The sequence below is a fragment of the Mytilus edulis genome, chromosome 3 (genome assembly GCF_963676685.1).
Source record: "Mytilus edulis chromosome 3, xbMytEdul2.2, whole genome shotgun sequence".
NCBI lineage: Eukaryota > Metazoa > Mollusca > Bivalvia > Mytilida > Mytilidae > Mytilus > Mytilus edulis.
In genome coordinates, this window is record NC_092346.1 from 62,475,279 (window position 1) to 62,501,427 (window position 26,149).

Sequence of the window (26,149 nt, forward strand, 5' to 3'; positions counted from 1 at the left end):
CATACCTGGGCGATTATAAGAAAATCAGCATGGGATTATAGAGTTTTACAGTTAGCTTGTAAATATAGTTTGATTCAAAATGTAGAAGATGAAATTAATATGAGTAATGTATGGGATTCTATTCAAACTTTTGAAAAAGAATCTTAGCATCATGAAGTATGGAATGATAATCAAAGAGCTGATAGCTCTGAAGTGGAAGAAGGTGAATAAAAGGTAACTTGAATTACCATAAAAGCAGCCCCACTTACCCAGGCTGCTTTGTTCCATTATCGTTAAAATGTATTTTTTTTCTTCAAACAAGAAAAGGTAATAAGTACATGGATTTCCCATCCGTACAATCATTTTCTATGTTCAGTTGACTATGAAAATTAGGTAAAATCTTTAATTTGACAGTAATTAAGAAGATCATATCAAGAGGAACACATGTGTACTAAGTTTCAAGTTGATTCGATTTCAACTTCATCAAAAACTACCTCGACCATAAACTTTATAACCAGAAGCAGGAGGGACGGACAGACTAGAAAACATATTGCCCATAAATGGAGCATAAAAATAGTAAGACTTGTTACATACCTGCCAACTTTTGAAAGTTCCCATATGGGTTTTTACTGCACAACAACAAAATTAAAGGTTACAATTTTTAGCGATGTATTTTGCAAGATCTGGATTGTCTAGAAAAAGTGTCATATTTGTATGAACTTACATGACTTACATGCCTTTTCCTTAAGTCTGTTTGCATAATTCTAGTTATACATTAAATCGGTAGAAAAATTATACATGAAGCTAGCAGAAGCTAGACTATTAGCCTTTTTAGCCTAGTTGCACATATTGTATGTTGACTTCTAACCAGTTGTAAACAAATTTAATATATAAACTTCAATTTAATCCTTGAAAGGAGGTCTAAATTAATAAAATAATTTATAAATTTTAATTTTTTTATTTGTCCAAAATCATTTAAATTCATTTAATCAACATCCTTTTATGATTATTTGATTAAAATATTAATCATTTATAGTCTTTTTACCATTTACATTTTTAAAAGCAAAATAACTGAAAACAGGATAAAACAAAGGGAAGTAACAAAAAAGTATTTCAATATTCCCAATACACATCGTTTTGATAACACAACGGCAGTTAGCCGGAGGTAAACATCGTTGATTACCAGTTTGTTTGACACCCAAGCTGTCAAGTGAAGCCATATAATAATACATCTTCTTTGATGTTCAGGTAAAATTTAACACAGGTGTCAATTACACCCGTACAGTAGTAAGAAATGATCAAATGTGGCGTCTGAAAAATTTCATACACGGGAGTTTTTTCTCCTAAACGGGAGGTTCACATGTATGTTACGAAGGGCATCTAATTCACATGACAAAGGAAACCCATGAATAAAGATAACACTTTATATATCCTTTTTATTTATATAAAAATAAAATCTTCTTGTCTGCAGGATTGCAAATTCGTAACTTCAAGGGCGAACTTGTAAACAGGGCGAGTTGTACCGATACCAAATTCACGCATGCGTAATACAAATATCTACAGTTAAAACATCCTGTTACAAGTAAACAAATTACGTTCATGTGGATGAGATGAAATCTAATATTTTACATAAATAAAAGGGTCATATTTACGATAGTGATTGTTTTACAATCATTATTTACAAATTAAATGATTCAGATGCCCAATCATGTGTAAAAATCGGTGTCAGGAATCTAAGTTGTTTTGAAATTGTAATATACGAAATGAATGCGGCATACGGAGACTCAAAGCCAATGGTCGGCCCCTTAAGTCTTCAGAAGACTTGACGTCTTCTTCCACTAAAAATAATGTCAATGGTAATAAATTAAGATTTTATAGATTGTTTAAAACTTGTATTGGTATGGAGCCTTATGTTAAGGAAGTTAATAATAGATGCCACCGATGTATTTTGTCACTTTTCAGAGCTGGTTCGTTACAACTTAAAGTTGAAACAGGTCGATATGCTAGACCACCAGAACCTCTACAAGACCGTTTATGTATTTTTAATGATAGTGGCCAAATTGAAGATGAAAAACACTGTCTTTTTAATTGTTGTTTTTACTCTGATATTAGACATGAATTATATGCCAAAGCCTGTCTTTTAAATGTTGATTTTGAGTATTTATGTGATATTGAAAAACTTCGTTATATTATGTGTAATGAGAATATGGTTCCTCTTTTAGCTAGTTCCCTTTATTATATGTTTTACCGACGAAAACATGTCATCTAGAAATCATATATGATTTGGTTTTTTTATTATTAGTTACGAAATACTTTTTAAATGTAACAAAGTTGATCTTTTATGTATGTATTAGATGTTTGTTTTAATGATAGTGTCTCATAAGTCGTTTTCGGCTGGCATCCTTTTACTAAATGTTAGGTTCTTATGACTTTGTGTATATATATATATAGATACTTTAATAAAAATATAAAATAAATCTTATCTTATCTTATCTTACTATGGAATGCCCACCAAGGGTTTAATTGTGATTTTTTTTTAAATGCACACGTTAAATTAACTAAATGTGAGTTACAATCAATTAAATAGCTTGGTAATAAACTTTAAAACCACCCCTAGTTTAAAAGGAAAAAAGACATTTATTATACAGCACAGTATTAACATGTTGGTTTAAACAGACTTTATATCTATTTAAAACTTTTACAGACTAGATGATTTCGAGCTTGATATAATGTAAAGACACCTGTCTATAGTAAATAATGTGTGTTGATTTATTTTGTCATTGTGGTGCTAATTCATTGAAATTAATCCTACCCCTACTGTCATTCATAATTAATCTGCCATATGACCAAAGATTTAAACATAAATAATACTCATACAGAATTTTTACCTGATTTGACAACCTTGTATAGTATGATGTGATAAAATTTAGGCACACAGATGCACACTGAAGATCCAGTTTCTGAAAAAGAAAATTCACTTTTTATGTAAGTTTTTCTTTAGCAACAAGAGAATATAAACTAGTGTTACAAAAGCGGCTATTGATAAACACCATTTAGTTCTCAATAGTAGTTCATGAATATTTATCTATTAAGAATCTAATCTTTACTCACACTTTCACATTTCAATGTTCAGCAAATTTCTGAATCGGGTCCAAATCCATAATTTGGCATATAGGTTTGAAAATTTACATCATAGTGAACATGTGTACTAACCCAAACTTTAACCTAATACAGTACTAGACTGGCAAACAGATGGATGCAAATTCAAAATTGGGATTTGACTTGGTTTTCAGTAACTATATGAATTCTTAGATTTATATGTTCTTTTGACTTTTGTTTGTTTTCTTTTTTTTAATAATTAAATAAATGTCATATTTATATTTTGTTTACTATTTTCTCATAAATCCGGCTTTTGGTTTTCCCTTTTTCATAGTATCACATTTTGCAGCCATGGCCTTTTAAAGCTTTATTTACATTACTGATTTTGATTATTATTGTAGGAAATACAGTGAACTATATTTATTTACATATATATCCTCTGATATGAAAAGGATACTTGTCTCATTGGCAATCAAGCAACATCACCATAGTTTAACCATATATGTAGAAACTATATGAAAATATATTCATGAGTTCAAACTATAAAAAACCTTTAACATAATTCCACATTTTCAAAGGTAAACAAGTTACTTTAACTTACCTTAAATTGATAATTATCTTTGATGTAGTTTAAAATTTTAGTAAGTGACCTTGACATAGGATGAAGAAGATCAGCAATATGACCCCAGTTGATTGTTGGCATGGCAACAATCTCAGAACTTTCAACTTCCATTGATTGGCCTTCGTGACTGAAAAAAAGAAAATGAGGTCTTTTTAGAGATAAAAGTATGAGAATTTTCAAGCCACATTTTAAATTATAAATGATTCAAATAAATGTTCTTTCCTTAAAAAATAAAAATCCATAAAATTTAATTACAAGTACTTTGAGCCACTCTACACAAAAACTTCTTGAAAATCTTGAGATTTTATTTCTGTTGTACTACACAAAACGAAAAGTTTGAAGAATAAACAAATAAATCTTTTTCAACAGTTATGGAAAGGAAAATATATGAAGGAGTTATATGAGGACGAGGTCCCCTATAACAGTAGAAAAATCAATAAACGGTATTTCCGTTTCTTTTTTTTAACAAATATTTAAGTTACAAAAAAATAATTCATACAGACTTCGTCCCCATTTACAGGTAATGCCTGCCTATTAGATTACAATATTGAATACCTTTTAAATTATGTTTCTTTTTTATGCTTATTTCACTTTGGGCTTTACAATTTTTAAATCACTCTTGTACAATTTGTATTAATATATTATTCACTATACAATAGTTTTAACAAATGTTGTCAGGTACCTTCTATTAAACTTTGCTTGTTGACTTTTATTAGAACCAGCAACATGAACCACAGCCTCCAGGGCTCCAATCAACTCTATGAAGTTATTCATCTGATAATCTTTCACAGACTCATTACAAACATTCTCTTCTATAATCTTTAACTTTTCTATTATAACTGGAAACATATCTCTATAAAGAAAGATAAAATATTGTCAATAGATAATACTGATAGATTGTTACTTGTTTATTGTCTAACTATTACATAAGATGTATGTTTCATTATAATATGTTATTTTGATTGGCTAACATCAATCTCGCATCATTATAAAATCAACCTTCATTTCCAAATTAAATGTAACATTCATAATGACATGTGCTTCCACAATAAAGTGCACAGGTAAAAAAAAACAAAACAAAAAACAGAAATTGTCTTTACATGATTCTATCAAAAAAATGTAATTATAAGTATTGAATACTCCTTTTAGTAATTCTATAGGGGTGTAAAGGCGTTGACCATGCATACATTTTTAGAAAGAAGTGCTTCTGCGCTTCAAACAAAAAAAACATCCAATTCTTAAGTGACAAATATTCTATATTCCATTGGCTTATCCCTTTTCTACTTTTTTTTAACCACACTTTCATGGATCCACGCCTGTATTCAAGACGAGAACATATTTATATTTAATACCATAGGAAAATGAGAGTAGGGGTATGATTGATAAGGAGCAAAAATTTTGCCTTGTAACAGGCGATCTACAGACCCCTCAGAAAATTGTTTCAGGGTTTTTTTTTTTTAAGTCCTGTGATTTGGTAGTTACCCTTTTCGACAGAAAAGAAAGATAAGATTTTGTAAATAAAACAGAAAACATAATGTTTGCAATCGAAAGGAAAGAAAATATATGTCTGTCATAGATAGAACAATATACATTTGTTTGACATCAGACCTACAAAATATTAAAATTAGAAAAGCACAGATTCATTTTCTCAAATACATGTATATAAAATGCAATCTAAGTTGAAACTGAAACATAATTTTTATGCAAGTTACATGCTACATGATATAGCTTTTTTATTGGTTAACTAGATGCATACCATCAACTATCCTAAATTAATGTTAAACCTTACATATTACCTACATATAAGTTTCTGTTGAGAGACCATACATAAGACAGACTTTCCAAGTCCTGTAGCTCTCAGTTTGTAGGTTGTAAGCTTCCAATTTGGGTAGTTGTAGAGACCTAGAATGAAAAATAATTATTAAGATCCAGAAATGCATAAGAAATATAAACATAAAATCTGTGATAGTGCTATGCAAAGAAATCCTAGAAATCAATACACTTTATCCCTATTTGTCTGCCATTACTCCACATAACAGAAGTATCAGTTAAATTTTGAAATGACAAAAGAAATTGCCTGAAAACAAAGAAAGAGCGATTGTTGTTTGACATCAAAAGTTCAGATAGCGATAAGGTATATTGATTTATTTGTGTCGTCTCTAGGCAAGATTTTAGGACTCAAAGGCAAATAAATAAACACAAAGGATATCTTTAATTTACTGTCTTATTCTCTTACTAGTGTTTGGGTTCGTATCTCATCAAAATGAATTTTTCAGAAGTATTTACTGAGTATGCTTTGATATTCATCAATAAAATACCTATCGAAAAATCCAATTTTCCATTACACATTGATGAAGCTAATTATGCAAAACAAGTTTTTGAGTTGCATTTTTAAAACGAGAGTGCACACGCTGAAATGTCTCGCCTTCTATACTAATCATTGATATTATGTAGATAGTCCTTAGTATAAAGCTTTATTACAACTGTCTCATAAACTTAACATTAACCAAGATAACTAAACAAAGACCAATGAACCATGAAAATGAGGTCAAGGTCAGATGAACCATGCCAGGCAGACATGTACAGCTAACAATGCTTCTATACAACATATATAGTTGACCTATTACTTATAGTTTAAGAAAAATAGACCAAAACACAAAAACTTAACACTGTGAAATGAACCGTGAAAATGAGGTTAGGGTCAAAAGAAACCTGCGCTACTGACATAAAGATCATAAAATATTTCCATACACCAAATATAGTTGACCTATGGCATATAGTATTAGATAAACAGACCAAAACTCAAAAACTTAACTTTGACCACTGAACCATGAAAATGAGGTCAAGGTCACATGACATCTGCCCGCTAGACATGTACACCTTACAATCATTCCATACAACAAATATAATAGACCTATTGCATATAGTATGAAAAAAAACAGACCAAAACACAAAAATTTAACTAAAACCACTGAACCATGAAAATGAGGTCAAGGTCCCATGACATCTGCCCACTAGACAAGTACACCTTACAATCATTCCATATAACAAATATAGTAGGCCTATTGCATATAGTACGAAAAAAACTTACCAAAACACAAAAATTTAACTATAACCACTGAACCATGAAAATGAGGTCAAGGTCAGATGACACCTGCCAGTTGGACATGTACACCTTACAGTCCTTCCATACACCGAATATACTAGCCCTATTGCTTATAGTATCTGAGATATGGATGTGACCACCAAAACTTAACCTTGTTCACTGATCCATGAAATGAGGTCGAGGTCAAGTGAAAACTGTCTGACAGACATGAGAACCTTGCAAGGTACGCACATATCAAATATAGTTATCCTATTACTTATAATAAGAGAGAATTCAACATTACAAAAAATTTGAACTTTTTTTTCAAGTGGTCACTGAACCATGAAAATGAGGTCAAGGACATTGGACATGTGACTGACGGAAAGTTCGTAACATGAGGCATCTATATACAAAGTATGAAGCATCCAGGTCTTCCACCTTCTAAAATATAAAGCTTTTAAGAAGTTAGCTAACACCGCCGCCGCCGCCGGATCACTATCCCTATGTCGAGCTTTCTGCAACAAAAGTTGCAGGCTCGACAAAAAATCACAATTTATCAGAACAATTTAAACCATTTTTTTTTAATCAAAGAATGATGTACAATATTGAACTTACATTGGATTTACTTCCACCATATATCTCAAAAGTCTGGCTTGAAGCTGGTTATCAGTCAACTGTAAAACATCACATTATTAAATCTAATCAGGTAATATAATATTGTTAGCACTCAAATCCTTCTCCTTTTGATCTTGATCTACATAATGATATTTTTCATTATGGTTAAGCTTCATCAAACCATTATTGCCTCTATTGTTAAACACTTACTTCTTATCAAAATTATGCATGCAATATGGTGCAAAAAATAAAATTAAGAATGGAAATGGGGAATGTGTCAAAGAGACAACAACTCGACCATGGAGCAGACAACTGCAGAAATGACTATTAAGATTTTTTTTTTTTTTAACCCATTCTAAAACAATTTGTTGAAAACATTATTTATAGAAATTATAGAATAATGCAGTAATATGCATAATGCTTTTAGTATAAAAGAATTCTAAAATTGACCAAAATAAAAATACAAACCAATATGGAAGCCATGTTTTGTCCTGCTTGTGCTAAACATCTCATAAGTCTCATTGCCATGGTAACTGGAATTCCATAAACATTCGATAGTGGCTGCCCTGTATCTAAAAAGCAACAACAATGTTATTTTTTTATTCTACAACACCATCAAAAAAAGAATACAACACTTAGAGGTAGTTTTATAAATTAAAAGAGTGGTAACAAAACATATCCAATAGAATGCAGATTCTTATTCCAGAATAATTAAAAGGAATCAAATTACATATAAAAAATACTCATTTCTCTTTGGTGTTGCACATAATAAAGTTGTGGACATTACAAATCATGATTGGCTTCTCTATGCAGGGCAAAATGAATATTTGTGAACCTCATAAGGCATATTAAAAGTCGTGGTGTAGTGGTTAGTGCATCGGACTACTAACACAAAGGTTCCTGGTTCGATTCCCGTCTGGGATGAAAATTTCATTGACTGAATTTTCGGCTCTCCCTTGACACCATTTGCGAGTATGGTCTTGAGGAAACAATGATAGTCTGTCGGACGGAGACGATAAATGGCTGACCCGTGTTAAGAGAGAGCAATATCTCTTGCACGTTAAAGACACCCTTGTAGATTTCGAAAAAGAGCAGGCTAATGCCGCTACAAGGCAGCACTCGCACCTGCAAAGTGGAAAGGGATTAATATAAGTTGCAAAACTTGTTTCCCAATCCACTATAAATAAATATGTTTAAACTATATTAAAAGTCAACAATATTTCTACAGTAACTTAAACAGCTTTTGTTTCTAAAGACCCATTTAATTTTTTTTTAAATTGCCTCTATGTAATATAAAAAAAACCAGATGCTCCGCAGGGCGTAGCTTTATACGACCGCAGAGGTTGAACCCTGAACGGTTAGGGCAAGTATGGACACAACATTCAAGCTGGATTCAGCTCTAAATTTGGATTGTGATTAAATAGTTGACACAGCATAGGTTTCTGACACAGAATGAATGTGTTCTAATGAACTTAAAATTTTTGTTTCTCTTAGAGCAATTCACTATGCTGTTGAATATTAATCCTCTCAAAAAAATGTTTGAAGAAATTTTCTTTTTTATTTATGAAATTTCAAATGAGAAAAATTGAACCCAATTTTTTTAATCACATCCCCCTTTCCCTTATTCCAAAACTAATCTCAATTAAAATTTCTAATGGAGTTTGCAACAATAACTACTCATTTAAATACATCATAAAATATTAAGATGTAAAAAAACTGCTTGTTATCACTGAATGGTAAAGATTATTTTAATTTATCAGTTGGTAGTAAAAAGTGAATATACATTGTATATTGTATATAACAAAGATTTAAGTTGATTCTGGACAAAGAAAGATAACTCCAATTAAAAAAAAATCTTGCTATTGCACAATATTTTGCAATTAGATATTTCTTGCTTACTATTCTGGACAAAGAAAGATAACTCTAATTAATTTTTTTTTTGATATTTCACAATATTGTGCAATTAGATATTTCTTGCCATTGCGCAATACTGTGCAATTGAAAAGACTTGCTATTGCACAATACTTAATATAATAATTTTAGATCCTGATTTGGACCAACTTGAAAACTGGGCCCATAATAAAAAATCTAAGTACATTTTTGAATTCAGCATATCAAAGAACTTCAAGTTTTCAATTTTTGTTAAAATCAGACTAAGTTTAATTTTGGACCCTTTGGACTTTAGTGTAGACCAATTTGAAAACAGGACCAAAAATGAAGAATCTACATACACAGTTAGATTTGGTATATCAAAGAACCCCATTTATTCAATTTTTGATGAAATCAAACAAAGTTTAATTTTGGACCCCGATTTGGACCAACTTGAAAACTGGGCCAATAATCAAGAATCTAAGTACATTTTTAGATTCAGCATATCAAAGAACCTAACTGATTCATTTTTTGTCAAAATCAAACTAAGTTTAATTTTGGACCCTTTGGACCTTAATGTAGACCAATTTGAAAACGGGACCAAAAGTTAAGAATCTACATACACAGTCATGACAGTTAGATTCAGCATATCAAAGAACCCTAATTATTCAATTTTGATGAAATCAAACAAAAGTTTAATTTTGGACCCTTTGGGCCCCTTATTATGTTGGGACCAAAACTCCCAAAATCAAACCCAACCTTTCTTTTATGGTCATAAACCTTGTGTTTAAATTTCATAGATTTCTATTTACTTATACTAACGTTATGGTGCGAAAAACCAAGGAAAATGCTTATTTGGGTCCCTTTTTGGCCCCTAATTCCTAAACTGTTGGGACCTAAACTCCCAAAATCAATACCAACCTTCCTTTTGTAGTCATTAACATTGTGTTTAAATTTCATTGATTTCTATTTACTTAAACTAATGTTATTGTGCGAAAACCAAGAATAATGCTTATTTGGGCCCTTTTTTGGCCCCTAATTCCTAAACTGTTGAGACCAAAACTCCCAAAATCAATCCCAACCGTTCTTTTGTGGTCATAAACCTTGTGTCAAAATTTCATAGATTTCTATTAACTTAAACTAAAATTATAGTGCGAAAACCAAGAAAATGCTTATTTGGGCCCTTTTTGGCCCCTAATTCCTAAAATGTTGGGACCAAAACTCCCAAAATCAATACCAACCTTCCTTTTGTGGTCATAAACCTTGTGTTAAAATTTCATAGATTTCCATTCACTTTTACTAAAGTTAGAGTGCGAAAACTAAAAGTATTCGGACGCCGGACGACGACGACGACGACGCCGACGCCAACGTGATAGCAATATACGACGAAAATTTTTTCAAAATTTGCGGTCGTATAAAAATTAACTATTGAGAATAGAAAGAAGATATTTTTCAAAAAACCTATTGGACATACCATCAAAACTCCAACTTGTAGGTAAAAAATCTTGTAATATGACATCTAATAGACCTGGACACTGAAAAATCTGAAATAAAATAGTGATCAATTATAATAGGAAATCATTAGTTCTTCAACAGTCTATGACCTCTTACCATTAATAATCATACGAGAAAAGATTTTAAAATTGACATGTCAATTCTACTTTCAACTAATGTTGAGTAAGAAATGATTGAGATTGCAATTATCAACTATTCACATGTGCAGCTAACTAACTTATAATATGTAATCAGATGAAGTAGCATGGAGTCAATATGCAAATCTGACATTGGGATATTTTTATCTGAATTAAATAATATATATACTTCAATGCAACATCCATAAAATAAAATATGTGGATACAATCTTATAATACAATAAATGTTTTCCCTGTTGTTGAATTGCTTTATATTTAATGTTTATAAGAAACTGAAAGGATATGCTGTCTCTGTCCAAAAAAAAGCAGATTATGTAATAACAGGTTTAACTTACATCATAAGCTATCTTTGATGAGTGATGAGCTAATCTACACAGTATACTCAGTATGTTGATTACTACAGGTGCTTGTGGCTTTGTCTTCGTCAAAATATATCTTAGTCTCGGCAAGAAGTTCATCCTGGTCACCAGACACTGAAAACATTTCACATATTTTCAAAATTTATTTAAAAAGGACAAAGTGTATGTGTTTGTGCAAAACATTACTTTCATATTTGTGTCATGTTTGATATTGAATAATTGTTTAATCCTTACACATTTCAAAAGATAAGTTTTTACTTTATTTTCTAAAGGTATCAATTCTGTACAATTAAAGCAATCAGGCAATTTGAAGTAAAAGATTTCCCAACTTTAATCTGTCTGATGTAAAATCAGATCTTAAAGGTAATGAAACGTTTCTGCTAATGATAATGAAAGGATTAGCATTTTTAATTTCACAACAGTATTTTCAGTGCAACATGAAAAAACATCTCATAAATCTTGTTATTGTTGTCTATTTTACAACATGCAATTATAAGTGTGCTTAAATTCAGTCATTTAACATGTTAAACCATATTATTTTTGCAAATGCTGACAATTATATCCCAATTACCCTCCCTCCATCTGCAGACTTCTAAATTACCAAAATAATATCTCTTTTAAGCAGATCTGCATCAGGATCTTCTGGTGTCTCTTCTTCTTCATTTTTTACTTTTCCATTTTGTTCATCTTCATCAGACTTTGGTAGATGTGTTGGAACACAATGACCTTGATTCCATGAGAATACTCTGTCCAGAGAGGCCTGAAAAGAATAATAGTTGACTTGTGTAGTCTTATTTAGATGTTTCTTGTATACACATATCGTATATTTAATCTTTGTGATTTTGTTTTGATTTTTAAGAAAAAAAGAGTTAATCAAGCATTATATACCAAAAAAAACTTAAAATTAATCTTGTTTGCATGACTGATGCGTCATTAAAGCATGAGAAAGTTAATATTGTAACTCTTCAAGTATCTATAAACATTTATTCCACCATTTTTACAGTACTGTCTACCTAAACGTCAACCTCAATTTCAATAATACTCTTTGTAAACTCACCTCATCAGCATCACAAACCAGCAGGTTACATAAAGCAGACACAGCAGCTGACACAACCATTTCAACAGTGTCATCTAGAGCCCATCTTAACAAAAACATCACTCCTGCATCAATCAGAGCTGGAAGGACAGGAGACTGCACTAGAGCTTCAAGCTCCCCTGATCTAACTTTGCTAATGATATTTGATAAGGTTTGAAGAGCTAATGTTCTTTGCTGGTTGTTGGTGCTCCTAGCTAGGTGGAATAATTCTTCTAAGGTGTAACCTGGCCTCTGAAAATATATATAATACTGTGAAAGTACTTTTATTTGTGGGGTACCAATTTTCGTGGTTTTCGTGGATGACTTTATCCACGAATTTAAGTGTCCAACAAATTAAAAGACCCTTTGTCCAAATCAAGACATGGAAAGATCCCGATCGGTAGGTTTTACAACTGATATGATCTAGAGAATATATTGAATAAAGCCAAATCTGAGAATACTTTAATAGTAGTCACAGAACTACAACCGCATGCAGGATTATACCCATTTAATCTTTTATAACCTAAACTGTACAACTTTTGATCTTTTAATTCTCATAAAAATTATTTTTGATCGATGAAAGTCAGATTTCCGGTATTGATATGCTAGTATGATAAAGTGTTCATTCTATATCCTCACAGTTCTCGTACATATGGGAAATAATAATTTCATGCTGGGCTTGATTTTGATAAGAATTATTTGACAATTCAAGTTACGTTTGGTGCTTCCAATTGTTGAATATGGTGCTGGTATTTGGGGTTGCAAAAATTTTTCTTTTATAAATGCCATCCATAATAGAGCTTGCAGATTTTTTCTTGGAGTGGGTAAATATACTCCAAATGCTGCAGTTGCAGGGGATATGGGATGGATACCTATCTTTCAAAAACAATGGCAATGCTTAATTCGACTATGGTGCCGTTTGAACAATATGAGTTCTGATCGTTTAAACAGAAAAATTTTCATATGGGCAGACATTATGAGTAAAAAACATAAGTGTATAAAAAATTGGAATTTTTATGTAAGGAAAACGTTTTCTGAGTATAATGCAGAACATTTGTGTATCATTACAGATTATGTTGATAGTACCTCAGTTGTCAATACTGTTATGTCTAAAATGTTTAGTAAATATGTCGAACAGTGGGAAGGCAATTTACAATCAGAGAAAGCTTTATCTGGTAAAGGTGGTAACAAACTTCGTACATATAATTTATTTAAGAACAGTTTTGAAACGGAAACTTATTGTAAAATTCCAATGCCATTTTCGCAAAGGAGTTCTTTTGCCAAATTTCTATGTGGTGTAGCACCACTAAGAATAGAAACGGGGAGATTTGAAAAATTAATTTTAAAAGATCGAGTCTGTGATAATTGTATGAATATTTTAGAAGATGAAGCCCATGTTATTTTATCGTGTCCTTTGTATGATTATTTTAGAAAAAAATTATTTGATCAAGCAACACATTTTAATAGTGATTTTATGTCTTATGATGATAAACAGAAATTAGTGTTTTTATTTACAGATAATAATATGATTCGTAGCTGTGCCAAAGCCTGTAATCTTATTTTAAATAGACGTAGAAATGTTTTATACTGTAAATAATGTTAATGTCAATATGTTTTATAATAGATGCATACTTTATATAATTTTTAATGTTATAGTCTCTTGTAATTCTGTACAGAATGGCTCTCCTTTTATATTTATATATTTTTTACATTTAATGTAATGTTGTATTATATATTATTGAGAGATGAGACTTAAATAAAATATTGAATTGAATTGAATTGAATTTATAGCATTTGTTTATGTTACTGTTTTCTTAAGGTGACATGTTTATGGCCTAATTAACACCTTTGATGGTCTTTAATTTGTTGATCACTTTATCATGGGTTAATTTGTGTTATCACTACGATTCACACACGGGTCAATGTTTACTTTGCAATTTCCTTCAATCCAGACTATTTGTTACCTTTGTTTCCAAAGGCTTTAATTGTTTCAATTAATTTAAAAAACAACTAAAATCCATGAATTTATAAACCCACAAACACGTTAATATTGCTTAAACCACAAAAATTGATACCCACGAATTAAAGTACTTTCACAGTACATGGAATTGTGAAATAGGATTAAATTCATGGTTTTGAGAATTCACCATCAAATTCTGTCAGACTATCTATATAACAGTACAAAATGCTCCAGCATTTCTAAGAAAAGAAAAACCCAAAAAAAAACCCAACATTTATCAAAACAATTAATTGGGAATAATATGTTTTTATTTCAAAGATTTTCAAAAATCTGATTTGCATAAACATTTGTAAATAAAATTTATAATCTGAAATATTTCAAATATTTTAAAATAAGTTTTCCATGATCATATCATTTTTTTAACCTGTAATTCAATAATCATCATAAAAACCTGACTATACAAAGAAAACATATTTGAATTTTTCCCAGAAGATTGCCGTATACAACAACCTTTTAACAGATCTTTTACTACAAAAAAGTCATCTACAAGTGCTTTAATTTTTTTTAAATAACTTTTTATAATGTATGTTGATGATTTATGTTATAAATGACAATTATGTACATCTATGAATTACTCACCTCTTCCACAAAAAACTATACGGTATAAACTGAATATGAAAATATTTTTAAAAAAACTATAATTGAATTTTCTAAAAATATAGGAAGCAATTGATTTTCAGTTAACCAAGGTATCGTTTATGATAATTATGTTACTAACCTCAGGTTCCGCACCATGATGATGAAGTCCAATGTTTACTGGAACATCAGAATCTGCAGACATCAGGTTGCCATGGAAATCAAATCTTGCATGTTGCCCAGTCTAAGGAAAACACATAGTATAAATTGTTTCACTTAAATGTTTGAGTTTTTTTTAAATACAAAATCATTCATAAGTATATTTATTGGTACACACTGGAAATAACTTTTGTATTGAATTTTTAGTGCATTTGTATATCTTTCATTTTACAATTTTTCCTGTTCCTATCTATACATTAGAGACACCACTAAAGCTTTTCAAATCAAACACTATATAATTTGTACTGATGTTTCTCTTTCAATCATTCCAATTCATTATACCTTACCTCTTTACTGTCTGTACTAGGAGGAGGCAAGTCTTTCAACCATTCTAGTTTATCATATTCTAACTTCTCCATGTGGGCCCATTCTTTCTTTGGTTTGACAGGTAGATCCTTCTGTTCTGTAAAAGAAGACATGACATGGTTAATTAAAGGAATGAAATCATTTGTAATTTCTGTGTTTGGTCAGTTATGTGAATCTTACCATCCTTTAATCCTTTAAAATTAACATTCAGGTTGATACCATAGTAGCAAGAGGAGTACAAACAATGTCTTATCAATTTATACAAATGAAGTTTCATTAGCTGTCATTGAATATATTTTAACTGAATTCCTACTACGGTTTGATACAATATAGTGTTACTCTGGTAAATTTGTGACATCACAAAACATTCTCTTGATGAAGTTGTTTGGTTAAACTTGTACAGTGTTCCAGCTAGGTCGTTTTCAGAGGGCACGGCGCATGCCCTTTCCCAAGTGCCGCCCTGTGCCCTTTTTACAATTTCCAGGGCGCCCTGCCTTTTTTGAAGATGGATTGTATATTAATTTGTTCGTATTGATATGATCCGCTAATTACTAAAATTACTTGGCAAAAAGTTTGACTTTGTTAACGACCCCAAGCTAATCAACAGTTACAACTGGTGTCATAATCTGTTGTTATAGGTAATCCGTTTATTGGATGGGTCATTTAATGATCATCAACATTAATTCATCTAAATAAAATCAGTCAGTCGGCAATTATCTTTGAAGAAATGTGCATACGACAACCTGGGCACAATTTGAAATGTTTACCGTAGTTTCATGGAGAAAATGTAATGACAGAAAGTTGAAAACCATAATCAACTCGTTGAAAACATCGTTTTGCTTGTTTTCCCTGAAAAAAATAGCAAATTCACACGTATTTGTCATTGACTGTCCTAATTTTTTATACGAAAATAGCAAAAATGGCCACATATTGTTGGTCATATTTACATCTTCTAAGTACTGTTTATAATCCTCCAAAGTAGGAGCACACCCGAATAAAGAAAGATAACTCAATCTGAGTTTTTCCTAGCATTGAGTAATCCACTTAACATATTCTAAAATATGTCTACATACTTCATGCTTAAGAATATATATGTTTAGGTATTTTGAGTTATGGGAAAAGTTTAAGAGTAGCAGTGTTGGTAGAGTAACTTGGTCATCTTTTTCTGTATTCTTTATTTTTAATACAAATTTTCACTGTTGCTATATCCTAACATTGTGCATTTACTGAGCACAGCTGTTTTGTGCTGTATTGCCATTAAGCACAGCAGAGGGAGAAAGGTGAAACTGGTAAAGTGTGTCAGACCATAGAAACAGAATGAAGCAGGTCACCTTTCAAAACATACTGCATATAAAGCTCAACTGTGCCAAGCAATGATCTAAAAACTTGTGTGACAAGCTGCTTGACAAGTTTTTCAGCCTAAAAAGTAGAAAGATAGAGTTCTATATAGGCTAATGATGTTGTTCTTGTACTATAACCAGTAATTCAATGAATGAACACAATGTTTGATAAATATCTTTATTAAAACATGCCCTTTTCACATTATCATATCACGCTTCAAATGCCCTTTTTCAGGATTGGCACCCTGCCCTTTTGAAATCCTAGCTGGAACACTGTTGTACATTTAAATAATGTTCTTCACAGTGTATCAAACTATAGTTGACATTTCAAACTTACCAGTTACAATAGGGATAAGTAATGCAATTTTTTTAATTGTGTATTATTCTTAATTTTTGTATACTATGTAATGATCTTTAATACCTAGTTTTACTTGTGATTTATTACTCCTGTTTTTACTTCCACTGGAGGACTTGGTTTCTGTCAGAAGTGTATCCTTGCTTTGGTCTGTACCAGCTGTTTTCTTCTTTCTGAGGAATGCCACCAGTTTTGGATCTAATGGAGAAAAGATTAAGGATACATAGTTGTTTGGTTATTTTTTCACATTTGTTTCAAGTCAGAATATTTGCTTTTGTTTTGAGTCAGAATATTTGCATAAGAGGGAGTGTTAATGTTTTGTGATGTGAGGGAAGGAAGGGGGAAACTATTTAGATTTTGATTAAGATGGGTTTTTCTTATTTTTAAACCCAATTTCATAAGAGAGGCTAGACTAAATCTTATATAAATTTGTTTGTTTCTACAAACCTAAAATTTCCAACAGTTTCTGCTGTTCTTCAAAGATCTCAGCTTCTGGCATAGAGTGTAACTTCTGTACATTCTCTTGGTGTATTTTAATGGCTTCATCCTTACCAAATGTAGCACTCAGGCCTGTTCCTTCTATAGCACAAGGTCCTGCTGTATCTATAAATATACAAATAATGTGATGATGTACCTTGTATCCCTGAAGTTTTTGCAATAGCTAGAAAGATAACAATGAATGTTTTATTTGTTGTGGACCACTAACCCTTAGTGACCAGTTACTGATACATTATTTTCTAGCAAAAAAATCAAGATAATCAGAAAAAAAAGCCAAAACAAAATGGTGATGATCGTCATTTAGGGGTAATGGCTCCTATAAGGAGTTGATCAACAATTTCAGCCATGTGACTTTAGTATACTTATTTGTAGATCTTGTCTTGTTCAATTGGTAATTGAAATAAACCTACCTTCTTCAGTAATCTCCATTTGATCTGGTTCCTCTCCCTCTTTAATTTTACTGGTTTCCTGTTCTACCATTGATCCAAAATCTTTAGCACCACTCGCATTAAACTGTTGTGCAAATAAACTTATCTTCTTTTTCCCTGTCTTGGCTGTGAGTTGATTCTGTAAGTGTATAGATATTCTAATAATTCATAAAATATACAATTACTCTTCTCTTAAAGAATGTTCTATACTGAATACAAACATGTTTTGGTGGACCCAAGTGATCATAAAGCTGAACCCACTGTAATTAAAGCATAATATGTTTGCCATAGTGACCATCTGATGAATCTTTATAGGTTTTTAAATCATTCCTATGATAAAATCGGATATTTAAAGTCCAAAATGTAATTTCATGTATAAGTAAATTTAAAATTCTTGGTTTCTAATAAAATCTACTTACTGGCAGATTTTGTTGTTTTAGATGCTGTACTTTAGGAAATCCTTCAGCACATGGTTTGGGTAGTGAAACACCAACATTCCTAGTATCCCTCTCCTATAAACGAAATACACAACAGAATTATACTTGTTTGCATTTAAATAAGATAAAAAAAAATGAGTAATTACAACAAAAATCCTGTAAAAAAGTTACCATTTTTTACATTATTTTTCTCTTTTCTGAATTCGAACCCGCATCCAGATATTGCAATATCCATTGGGTACTTCTTATGCATTATATAAGCTTTCATCAAAATGAAAAAATGCTAAATCACCCCACAATATATATTTTTCTGGCATTATATCTATGGTAAAATATATACACAAATTGGACAAAGGTTTACTTTATGATGCTTATGTTTGTAATAAAATTTTATAGATGCAGGAAACATTTATTGTTGGTATTCATCTATGAGATATGTTCTTTCAACAAAATATACAAAATTTAAACACATAGCTCAATTTTTAAAAATTTTGGTTGGTCAAAAGATCTGATACCTTATCACAAGGTAATAGTAAATTAGAAAATTAATTATTTCAACCTCAAGGCTGACTTTGTAGAAGAGGCTTATTTATCAATTAAAGATTTTAATATAAGACATGTAAGAAGAGCCATATATGTAAAATGAGAATAAGTGCTCATGATCTTAGAATTGAGAAAGATAGATATAGTAAAAAATACATAGGGAGAACTCAGCGTCTATGTCATCACTGCTTATCACATGAATCAAATTCTATTGAAGATGAGACCCATTTTACAGTAAACTGTCCTATATATAATGAACAGAGGAAATTATTATTTGATAAAGTAAACACTTTTTGTACTAATTTTTTAAAGAACTACCTAAGGATAAGAAATATTTCTGGCTGTTCACAAATGAGCATTTACCAATTCTCATGTGCCTAGGAAATTACATTATTAAAGGTTTAGAAATAAGATCCAGATGTAAACAAAATAAGTGAAATAATATTTTATTATTATGAGATTTGATGTAATAGTTATGTAAGACACATGCTGTTTTAGACTCTGATCCTGTCCATAACGTTAAAGTATGGAAATAGGTTTTTGTTTTGATTTTTTCCAACCATATTGTGCATAATATTGTTGTAAAACGATGTCCTTTATGGGTTCTTGATTAGATTAATAAAATTCTCATCTTATCTTATAAAAAATTGTGTTTTTGGGTTTTTTTTTTATACTGACTTCATCAGCAAGACTATCAAGCAAGCATGCAAGGGCGAGCTGATAATCAAACTGATGAAGTAAGTATCAAAAATAAAATGTTGTTATTCTTTTTATCAACAACTTTTTTTAACATTATGTTTTGAATGAGAATATTAAACAAAATGAAATTGTCAGTATTCTAACGTGTACAATCACAATGTTGTGATAGATGTCCGTTTGTATGAATGAAGTCGCATGCACTTCATTACTAAGTTGTTGGGGATTGACATCAACATGTGACGTTGCTGCTCTGCTCTGTGACGTCATTGCCTAATATTTTCAACTATCAGGTCCTGTCCATCATTTAGAAAAGTATTAGGCAGTAAGATCAAAGGGAAAGTATGAATTGCTGAAAAATCACTGTATTATAATATTTATACCTATCTTTTTCATGATATTCAATAAATTACATCTTTTAAAGTTCTTTTCAAACATTACTTACTATTATTTTGGTCAAAACTGCTGCCATATGTGTGTCATGTTCTGAAAAATAAGGTGAGTGAACATAAGAAGGAAGCAAAAGAAGTATATGAAATTATGAATATGCTGTTTATCTTTTTGATTCATGCTTAAATATGTAGATAGTTTTAAATAAAAAATTCTCTGCATATATAGAACAGCTCAAATGTATGAAAAGAATAAGTATTTTAATAGAACATGTATTGATTAAGTATCAATTCTGAAAAAGAATTATAATCAAATATTTCTATTTTCCCTCTATTCTATGTTTAATCTTGGGGTTTTTTTTTTGCGTAACTTTGTAGTACAATGTACTGTCGAACTTGTACACATGGGTCTATCTACGAACCAGAGAAAACTGAACTAAGCAATTAGCTGACCTTTGAATTAAGATTCAAAATGAATAATTACAGTGGAACAAGATGTGGGTTGCCTGCAATGACAAAGTTTAATTTTCACATACAGAGGTGATCTTTAAAGCAGGTTTGACAAAACAAGTAAATATTTAGCGTTAATCTGAATAAGATCTTCATCTTTTGTGTCTTACTATCCATTTCTTCTTCAGGATCAAATGCAGCTTTTGAAAGTTTTGATTTCTGTTCTTGAGACTGCCGAAACTTTGATTTCTTTACTGGAATTTGTTCAGATGGAACTTCGGATGGTAAACCTTTCAAATAAAATAAAACATTTAAAAACAGTAGTTGATAGTAAAATTTTCTGGGGGAAAACAGATGTCCATCTTAACAAATAAATAAAGTATTAACAGATGTGGTGTATAAGTCAATGATACAACAACCAAAAAACAAAATGCAACAACAAACCTGATAATCTCAACTTACTCTGTTCATGCTGTTACAATAAGAAAGTAAACATAGTTTGTGCCTCGTTTGACATCACATGGTTAAGCAGTATTATGACATCAAAATTTAATTCCTTCAATTACAAGAAAGGCTATAAAGCTATGTTTTACCGCACAGGTTCCTACAGTAACTTGTGACAGACACATTAACATGAGACTGATCTCAAATAATTTTTTTATTAGTGCATGTTGACAGGTCTTAAGGTTACTTCCGTTTGATTATTGTTTATAATTATGAATGTCTATAAAACTGGCATTCATAGAGGTCTAAGCTGTTTTAAAGAATACAATTACATGAAGCAGAAATTTTGACTTTTGTAATACATTTTGTATTTGTTCCACATCAATGTTTTGAAAAACTGATTCTGATGCAGCTGAGCCATCTCTATTCAGTTGTTTATGACACACGTGCCCTTTTTTATGCATAAAATGTGACAGATTTCAACCAAAGACAATTGGCACTCAGATGAATTGATCAGTATGACAGAATTTATCAGAAAAAAAAATTTATGGTGACAAACCTTCCATTTTAACAACATCCCTATTATCCTCAGATTGACTTCCATCTTCAGACTTTCGCTTGTCTCCCCTTTTTACAACAGCAGCAGCTGCTTTTGTTTGGTTTGCCAGAAATTCTTGTTGAAATTTGAGTAAATCATCTTCTGAATCCCCAGGTTTAGGTCTAGAAAACATCTTACTTGATTCAACTATACTGAAATACAATTATTCAATCACTGTATATTTTACAACAAACAAAATTATTTTCAATTACCTGTGTACATTATTTCATTTGGCGGCATGATGTCCAAGTTTATGGTTGTCTTTCTGATATTGTTTAACATCTTACCCATTATTTTTTATTGATTTTGTATTTACATTGTGTCATAGATCTAATTTATTTGTTCAGTGTATGTTCACTTGTTTGTGTTAATGGGTCTTTTGATAAAGTTAAGCCATTTCAATTGATATTTTATAGTGTGTCTTTCTATGTTGTGATGTTACATTATTGTTTCAGGTAAGGGTGAAGGTTGGTACCTATTAAAATGTTTAAACCCGCTGCATTTGTTTGCAGCTGACCTAAGCCAGGAACCTGATGTTAATTAGTTGTCATTTGTTGATGTGGTTCTTGTTTTTTTAATTAAAATTGAGAATGGAAATGGGGAATGTGCCAAAGAGACAACAACCCGACCATAGAAAAAAACAACAAGAAGGTCACCAACAGGTCTTCAATGTAGCAAGAAATTCCTGCACCATTAGGTTACCCTTTGGTTTTTCTGTTTGAATGGTTTAACACTAGTCTTTTTTGGGACACTTTATAGCTTGGTGTCCGGTATGAGACAAGGCTCCTTGTTCAAATAAAAAAGTTTGGGACCATTTTATTCACAAAAATTATTTTTTTTCGGTTTCCTGTCATAGGCTGGTTAAAAGAGGTGCTACATGTACATAAGACTTGTAGACAATTCATGAATGCAAAACTATCTAGAATTCTTCTGAATAGGGCACATCATTGAAAGTTGTCTAAAATACCCTGCACAAGGCACCGGAATACCTTATGCAGTCCACGAAAAATTAGTTATTTTATCTAAGAACATTTTAAACTACAAAGGTACCCTGCACAAGACACAGGCAAGCCTTATGCAGTCCTCAAAAATTAGATATTGTATTTAAGAAAATTTAAAACTACAAAGGTACCCTGCACAAGGCAAATGCATACCTTATGCAGTCCGTGAAAATAAGTTATTCTATTAAAAAAAGTTATTTATTCAGATGAGGAAATAAAACAGTAGGTATGACATTTGATAATACAAATATATTGAAATAAAGATAATTCACTGTGCTTATGTCTCTGAACAGGTGTTTTTTTTTTTTTGAAAGATGATGTTCTTTCGCTGATTTTTCTTTTTCTTTGACCAATTTTTTACTGTCTTCTTGCCATCACTTGAAATAGACACTTTGTTGTCTTTTAGCACAAGGTTTAGTGATTCACTATCATTTTAGTCCATGGTTTATTGAAATTGCGGTCAGGGATATCTCCCATAGCTGCTGAACATTTTTTTTCAAACAGTTTTCAAAATACCTATGAAAGGTGTTTGTAGAATCCATGGATTTTTCCGACGTAGTCGGTATAGTTTCGGTTTGTGCCCTTTGAACTTAAGGACGCTTAACTATGGCAACAGAATACACATGCTCGAAAATCCTTTCTGTGATTGGACAAAATGCTGTCATGGTGGGTGATTTGGTTTTGTTTGAAAAAACGTCTCGTTAATTATATCGTGATGGAAAGCAAGTGAAAAACTATAAATATTTGAACTAGATCTTACAAAGATTTATATTTTTATTAAAATAATTGTTTCTCCAATAGCTCTTTGCATCCATGACAGCTGTTTATTCGGGACAATTATATTATTTTTAACTTTGTTGTACGAACGTACATGACTTTTATAACGCACCTACGCATGTGAGATTTCTGTGGGGTTTTGGTGAATGTAAACAGAAAGATACAAGGACCGAGAATACTGAACACAAACAGAGAAAACTTGTAGTTACATTCAGATGGAGATTTAATTAAAGAGGTCCTGCATCATTAAGTCATTGTGCTTCTGAAGGTTATCGAAATGATAGTTTTAAACATATACTCAAATTTAAATACGTCGGATATCTTTTTTAAAGTTAGTTCTTGTTTACTATCTCTTCACTTTTTGCTTCAAAACATATTACACCATCTACAGTAAGAAGGCCAGATCTCCAAAAGATGGATTCCAAAATCATGTCTCTGTCTTTCTTATCAACAGTGTAGTCTATTAATTTCTGCTCAGCATTTAGACGTAAATAGTAGGTACATAACATTTTGCCAGATTGAGGAAATGCTTCTTTAACTGCATTTATTAATCCGATTTCCTCATCAGAACCTAAGACCGGTTTGAATTCTCAACACCGCGAAATTTTACTTTTAGATAGTTAAAAAAATTGATGAAACATTCAAAGTCACTATTTTCATGTGTAATAACGGGTCCGAGAAAAAATGGGAGGGTTCTGAAGTTGTTTCCATATTTACAGCAGTCTGTTTGACGCATAAGGCGGTCATTTGCATGTCACATAAATTATTTTTTTATCGCTACCCACTGTCATGACTGTAGATTGGCCAAAACAGTACAACCTTTTGATCTCTTCTAACTGCTGTTCTGTGTATACAATAAGACAAGTGGCTTTGTCATGGTATCTGATGATGGACTTAAGCTTTATAATGGAGTCTTGTTCTGACAGTTTTTTGTCTTTTTCATTGATTTAGTCTGTTATATTACAAAATGTATTAACCCTAGTCATATATTGACCACAATCGTTTTTTCGTTGATTCTCTTGGTCTCTGTACTTCTTATCTTGAACTTGAACTCTCCTACTGGTGGTATTTGTTATGTTTATATGTCAGTTTGTTATCAATTGAAACATTCAAAGGCATTTCTTTTTGCAGAAGATGAGATCTGACTTCTCAGACAAAACAGTTCAATGCTGGAGTGCACACATAGGCAAAGGTACTATTTTTGAAGAAAAAAACACCCCAGTATTTTAAAAATTAAATCTCACATACAACATGATAAACCTTTTGATTTTAAACCTATACATGTTCACACAGTAAACAAACTTGTGAAAAAGATCAATATAAAACAAGCTACTGGCGTAGATCAGATATGAACTAAACTACTACGAGCTGGTGCAGCAGTACTCAACAAACACATAACAACATTAATAAATAACACCATAGAATCCAGTGAGTTTCCAAACAGACTCAAAGAACTCAGGTTGTACCATTACACAAAAAGAACAAGTGAAACTGCGAGCTACTGCTCACTGATGATACCCCCGCCACAAGTGGATAATATTAATAGTGTAAAAATATGCAAGTGTTCGGTAAACAGGAAGTTATCGAGTGATGACTCTGAAAAGGCATCACACGGTATAGCTGACTTATATAAACCCTGAAACCAAATTTCAGAAATCCTTGTATTGTAGTTCCTGAGAAAATTGTTACGAAAATTTTCACAACTTGGCTATCTTGGGTAAAATCATACAAGTGTTCGGTAAACAGGAAGTTGTCAAGTGATGAATCTTAAAACGCATCACACGGTATAGCTGACTTATATCAAGCCTGATACCAAATTTCAGAAATCCTTGTATTGTACAAATGTTGTAGTTCCTGAGAAAAATGTGACGAAAATTTTCAACTTGGCTATCATGTGTAAAATCATACAAGTGTTCGGTAGACAGGAAGTTGGCGATTGATGAATCTAAAAACGCATCACACAGTATAGCTGACTTATATCAAGCCTGAAACCAAATTTCAGAAATCCTTGTAGTGTAGTTCCTGAGAAAAATGTGACGAAAAATATTCATGGGACGGACGGACTGACTGACAGACTGACGGACTGACGGAAGGACAGACAGAGGTAAAACAGTATACCCCCCTTTTTTTCAAAGCGGGGGTATAATGACCCACTGGATAAAAAGAAATATAGACCTGTGAGCATTTTACCAACAATTTCAAAAGTATATGAAATGGTTATGTCTGACCAGTTGACTGAATTTTTTGAGAATATATTTCATGCTTTTTTATGTGCATTCAGAAAAGGTCATGGATGTCAGACAACTTTGCTGAGACTCCTTGAAGATTGGAAAACAGCCCTGTATAATAATATGTATGTGGCAGCTATTCTTATGGATCTTTCAAAAGCTTTTGACTGTTTACCACATGATATTCTTTTAAGTAAATTATCTGCCTACGGTCTTTCTTTTAAATCAGTGAAATTACTTCAAAATTATCTTACAGATCGTAGGCAACAAATCAAACTTCAGGGAGTACTCAGCAGTTGGGATGAAATCCAGAAAGGGGTACCCCAAGGCTCAATCCTGGGGCCCCTATTATTTAATATTTTTATAAATGACATATTCTATTTTATTGAACATGGTACCCTATATAATTATGCTGATGATAATACTCTGTCATATGCAGACAACAATTTTGAAAATTTATTATGTACACTTGAAAGAGAAAGTGCTGTT

The 26,149-nt window shown here is 31.5% G+C and overlaps 1 protein-coding gene across 1 annotated transcript in view; it reads right to left on the reverse strand.

Annotated features, from left to right (window-relative positions):
• LOC139517069 (RNA polymerase II-associated protein 1-like) overlaps nucleotides 1–26,149 on the reverse strand; it is a 41,495-nt gene that overhangs the window by 13,379 nt on the left and 1,967 nt on the right. Inside the window, exons 2-20 of the mRNA XM_071307694.1 lie at nucleotides 21,616–21,806; nucleotides 20,783–20,902; nucleotides 20,219–20,259; nucleotides 18,517–18,609; nucleotides 18,080–18,236; nucleotides 17,619–17,774; nucleotides 17,238–17,369; nucleotides 15,458–15,573; nucleotides 15,094–15,195; nucleotides 12,338–12,607; nucleotides 11,882–12,040; nucleotides 11,257–11,394; nucleotides 10,744–10,813; nucleotides 7,869–7,972; nucleotides 7,401–7,459; nucleotides 5,501–5,602; nucleotides 4,383–4,553; nucleotides 3,680–3,827; nucleotides 2,868–2,939 (exon numbers count right to left, since the gene is read on the reverse strand). Of these exons, the coding sequence (XP_071163795.1) occupies nucleotides 2,868–2,939; nucleotides 3,680–3,827; nucleotides 4,383–4,553; nucleotides 5,501–5,602; nucleotides 7,401–7,459; nucleotides 7,869–7,972; nucleotides 10,744–10,813; nucleotides 11,257–11,394; nucleotides 11,882–12,040; nucleotides 12,338–12,607; nucleotides 15,094–15,195; nucleotides 15,458–15,573; nucleotides 17,238–17,369; nucleotides 17,619–17,774; nucleotides 18,080–18,236; nucleotides 18,517–18,609; nucleotides 20,219–20,259; nucleotides 20,783–20,902; nucleotides 21,616–21,787 (2,382 nt within the window). The 5' untranslated portion in view covers nucleotides 21,788–21,806. The remainder of the gene's footprint in view (nucleotides 1–2,867; nucleotides 2,940–3,679; nucleotides 3,828–4,382; nucleotides 4,554–5,500; nucleotides 5,603–7,400; nucleotides 7,460–7,868; nucleotides 7,973–10,743; nucleotides 10,814–11,256; nucleotides 11,395–11,881; nucleotides 12,041–12,337; nucleotides 12,608–15,093; nucleotides 15,196–15,457; nucleotides 15,574–17,237; nucleotides 17,370–17,618; nucleotides 17,775–18,079; nucleotides 18,237–18,516; nucleotides 18,610–20,218; nucleotides 20,260–20,782; nucleotides 20,903–21,615; nucleotides 21,807–26,149) is intronic.